Here is a 5120-nt window from a genome sequence, read left to right on the forward strand (position 1 = left end):
GGAGGGACAACGCAGGAGGGGAAGACCCTCTATGAGGTGGATTGATTCAGTGACTGGGGTAATCAGGATGGGTGTGTCAGAAGCCATGTGATTGGCACAGGATAGAGCAGGGTTTAGGGCTGTTGTCCATAGGGTCGCTGTCAGTCGCAAACGACTCGATGGCACATAACGACAACAATTTTATTGGCTCCCATGCAATCATTCCTATATATTATGTTTCATTCACATACATTGTATGTTTTGTACAATTTTTCATTTACGTTGTGTTTTGTTCATGTACACTGAGGGATTATTAAATAATTTATTTTTCTTTTATATTGGTAAGCACACAAAATTTGAATTTCATCCATATAATGTTTCACACAGTTCTTCATTCCTTTACATTGTTTTTAATAGATCATTTCCATACATTGTGTCTTATAAAATTAATCACCATTGATCTCTGTCCTCTATTAGCCCCTCTTTCCAGATCCTCATAGGATCTTTCCTAATTCCTTTACCCCCTCCCTCCACCCACCAACTCTGCAACATCATCATTTCCTCCCTTCCCACCCTCAACCCCCCTACCACTCCCTTCCCTTTTTGGAAATTTATGCACATTTTACTACTTATCCTCTTGTCATCATCAGTCTCTTTAGCTGGAGCAGCAGCAGTGGAAGGGGGGAGGGCCTCCAGCCCATGGGCCCCGCCTGGAGCAGGTCCACTTAGCACCCATATTGCAGATGAGGCTCCCAATGTTGATATTTGCCAGGGCCTTTGCAAACAGGCTAGGCCAGAAAGGTTCAACGTTGACACCGGCTGCTTTAATGAAACATTTATTTTATCCTCAGTGATGGTCACCTTGTTGTCATGCAGGATGAAGGCTGAGTTGATGCAGGTGGGCTCAGAGATGGAGGCCATGGTGCGGTGGTGCTAGTTGTCAGATGAAGTGAGGGCTTTATGTCAATGCAGCTTTAGCTTCCTCAGAAGAACTGGGCACCTTAGTGGCAACTGAGAAAAGGGGAGTTTTCTTATTTTTACAATAATGGTCTTATGCAGTATTTGTCCTTATGAGACTGAGATATTTCACTTAGCATAATGCTCTCTAGATTGCTCCATATTATATAGTGTTTTATGGAATTATTGCTCCTTAGTTTTACATAGTGTTCCATCTTGTGAATGTACCACAATTTCTCAATCCATCCATTTGGTTGTGGGTTTGTTTTTTTTAAGATTCATGTTTAATGTATATGAAACAAAGGATAGGGCAGTCCAAGATTCAATAGAAATTATTTGTACAATTCACATGACAGACAAGGCAGACATGGTCAGGGGTAGGGGCTATAGGACCTGCACCTGAATATGTGAGAAAATAACTTACATGGCAACCCTCACCTGCAAGGATCATGGAGCTCTCTCTCTGACCCTCAGGGCTTGGAGGCATGTTAAACTCAACACTGAGAGGGAAGCTGACCTCTGTAGGCTTCAGGTGCTGGTGGGAGTGAAGGGGGAACACCTGTCTCAAGGAAGGCAGACCTATGAGGAGGCCTTGAGGTGATTGCTGGTGGAGTGTGAGCTCAGCAGCTTGTCCGTCATGGTTTGAGTGTAGCACAGGCAGTTGGCCAGCTCCTTGGACCAGCCGTGCTCCTCCAGGAGGCTCAGGAGGTGTGGGTAGAAGTCCTGCTTCTCATTGTTATAGGTCACAGCTGCTATCAGCAGGCACAGGATGAGCTTGGTATGGTCCTGGAAAAAGTTGATCTGTACTCAACCATTGCAGAGGTTCAGGATGATGGCACTGTGCATGCGGAACCAGGTACTCAGGTAGGGTAGCTGATCTAGCTCATCAACTTGCTGGGGCGTGATATTGACATCTGCCTTTAACAAGTGCTTGCATAAGGCATGTCAGGTCATTGAAGAGCAACCCTGCACTGCTGTCATACAGCTGTTACCTGAGGCCATACTTGTCTGAATAGTTCACCCACTTGCTGTTCCAGAAGATGGGAATGCAGGTGGCATCCTCGGCCTCTTCTTGCCTTACCAGCCCACACTCTGAAGGCTTGATGGCATTGGCTGTGTCGCTGTTGTAGCATGTCATTGACGTGGCAATCAATCACCTCTGTGTCCTCCTAAACGTTCCTCCTTTCCCCAGGGACATTCAGGAAAAGGACTCTAGTGTGTCAGGAAGGGTGAGGATGGCACAGAATAGGACAGGGTTCAGATCTGTTGTTCATAGAGTTGTTATGGGTCCAAAGCAATACATCTGCTGATCTTATGACTGCCAGTATCACAGGTGTTGATTGTGAATCCAAGTAAAATTAAATCCTTGACCGTTTCAATTATTTTTCCTTCTATTATGATGTTGACTACTAACCCTACTGGTATGGGAATTTGTTTTCTTGATGTTGAAATCTAATCCAGACTGAAGGCTCTAGAGTTTGATCTTCAGCAAAGAACTTTGGGTTCAGGATCTCCTTGGTGATAGTTCATCTCTGAATGTAAGTACTAGATGTATGTATCTAATACATAAAGGTCATATTAGATACATACTTATTATATTAGATGCTCAGAAAAGCAGAGGGTCTGCAAAGGAGAGGAAGACCCTCAATCAAGTAGATTGACACAATGACTGCCATAATGGGCTCTAGTGTGTCAGAAAGAATGAGGATGGCACAGAATAGGACAGGGTTCAGATCTGTTGTTCATAGAGTTGTTATGGGTCAAACACAACTCAATGGAACCTAATATCAATACGATTCTCTATTGTTTAGCTGAAAAATTGAGCCCCAATGACAGATTTTGTTCCAGATTATAACCAAACATGATTAAATACAACATTCAGTAAATTCTAAGATCTGCAATGAGTTTTTGTTCCCCTGCAGTGTTTCTCCCTAGTCTCCTCTACATTTCCCTTTCTAAGATCCAATAGAAATTCTAGTCTCTTGGACTATTTACAACTAGTTTTGTAACTGATCACTCCATATTCAATCTTTTACACTCTATTTTACCTAATAGTAAGGTATCAGGCTAACTTTCCTAAAGACTCAGTCACATAATGTTAATTGCCTGCTAAAAATTTTAATGTGTCCTAGTACTTCCTGAATAAAGTACAATTACTCAGTCTAATGGTCAGTGACCTCTACAATAATATTCCAAATCAGTTTCCATATTTAGACCCCATAACACTTCAACACAGACATTTTACTGCAGCCAAGCTTGACTAATTGCCATCCTGTGCCATGATTTGCTTCCTTACTGTTTCCATTTGGGGTTTTCCACTTTCAGACACAAAAGCTGATTATAATGAATTATATCTTCTTCATTAGTGAAATGGCAACTATCCTTAGGGAAATGCAGAATATTCTGGCCCCAAGTCAGATCACATTCTGTACCCTTCTGCTTTCATCCATCAGATTGTTTATCCTTAAAGTCAGGTCAAAGTGAATAATGGTATGCCTTTCCTTTGAAATAGAAGTCATCTAATAATGGCTTGTAATTTGGCAGAGAATTTTAATAGAAAGGAAGGAAAGTTATGCTTAGAAATGTACTTTTTAAAAAAAATCTCAAGGTGGCAAAAAACACTTCAGGCTCAGAGAAGTGATGTAAACTGTGAAGACTGCCAGGAAGAACTTGAAACCAGGGCTGAAATATGTTCAAACTAATTAGTTGTAAAATTGAATTGTCGTTCCTAAGCAGAGTTTTTTGTGTGTCTTTGGTTAACAGACTCTGATGTAATTTTTTAAAAAAGAAAGAAAAGCAGTTCCAAGCATGTCTTGAGTAATATGTTTACTGTTGAAAGCAGGGTTTATTCTCTTATTTACTTTGAAAAACAACACTTTGATGCCAAACTTGTCTTGGTTGTCTTGGATGATCTTTGTTCCTCCAAGTTCTCTGAAAACAAATTTTCTCACCTTCTTTTCACTCTACTACACTCTAATTTTCACAATACTACATTCTAATTTTGACCTCTAAATGTTACTACTCTTATAAGAATAACTGTAACTATTAAACATAAGTACCTGACATCTGCTAAGCACTTTAATTACGTAATCCAGTGACCACAGAGCCCTCTGATATAGATCATTTATCTTTAAGATTTCAAAGTTGGTAAGTTCAAATCTCATAAAAAGGCTAAATGACAAACTCCTAGTCACTCAGTTTAATATGAAGCAAAGCTTTCCTTTAACTACCAAAGTTTGATCCCTAATAGTACCAAAAGGTAAGTCCAAGAAAATATGGGACTTTTCCCTAAAGTCTAAAATAGAACTTGTCTTATTTCATTCAGTCATTCACTCATTGCTCTCAGTTTGAAACTATCTCAGAGATGACCCTCCAGTGAGTTTTCAGAGGCTGTCAATCATGAGGGAGGAGATTGCCTATCACTCTTCTCTAGAGTGGCTGGTGGATTCAAACTGACAGAGGAGGGCCACTTTAGGATTAGCAGTGCTATCACCAGACCTCCCTTTGCCTATATTATCTACTCTGAGTTCTTTTCCTTTAGTCTATATAGATTTTTTTAAAAGCAAGCTTCTTTGGAAAAAAGAAAAAGAAGATTCCATGCAGGTTTATTTTACTACAATAGTATCAGGAAAGACTTTTCAGAGGCAGACTCCAAAGTAAGAAATTCGGATGGGTGTTCTACATAGAGAATCTTAAAGTGTGCTGTAACCTCCTTACATTGCAAACCCCGCTTTAGAGTACTATTGAAAAATAATATCATTAAACAATGCTCTTTCATGGCATTGGAAGCTTTATTAAGGTTGAAATGTACAGAGTTCAACATATAGCTATGTGATCTGCTTATATTTTTGTATGTCATTTGCATATTGATTCTGAGAAACAGGAGTCATAATAGAAGAAGAAATAATATATTGAGTGTTTTATTATTGTGGGTTTGTTTTTGGTTGGTTTTTTTTTTTTTCCATTATCCTTCAAGTTGATTCTAACTCATTGAAATTCTGTCTAAAAAAGAATGAAATATAAGCTGGTCTCATGTTATACTCACAATCTTTGCTATGTTTTAGCTGGTTTGCCACCATTTTTGCAGCAGCTATGGAATCCAGTTGAGGGTAATGGTCTTCTCCTTTCCTGATCCTCTACCAAGAATGATACGCTTCTCTAAGGACCGGGCCCTCTTGATAACA

At 39.8% G+C, this 5120-nt stretch overlaps 1 protein-coding gene across 1 annotated transcript in view; it reads left to right on the forward strand.

Annotated features, from left to right (window-relative positions):
• Positions 1-3200, forward strand: part of LOC102860081 (eukaryotic translation initiation factor 3 subunit M-like) — a 32329-nt gene extending 29129 nt beyond the window's left edge. Inside the window, exons 3-4 of the mRNA XM_006901585.1 lie at positions 1594-1800; positions 3069-3200. Coding sequence (XP_006901647.1) covers positions 1594-1800; positions 3069-3200 — 339 coding nt within the window. The remainder of the gene's footprint in view (positions 1-1593; positions 1801-3068) is intronic.
• The last annotated feature ends 1920 nt before the right edge of the window (positions 3201-5120 follow it).

The sequence above is a fragment of the Elephantulus edwardii genome, unplaced genomic scaffold (genome assembly GCF_000299155.1).
Source record: "Elephantulus edwardii isolate Elephantulus edwardi_28Jun2011 unplaced genomic scaffold, EleEdw1.0 scaffold00336, whole genome shotgun sequence".
Classification (NCBI taxonomy): domain Eukaryota; kingdom Metazoa; phylum Chordata; class Mammalia; order Macroscelidea; family Macroscelididae; genus Elephantulus; species Elephantulus edwardii.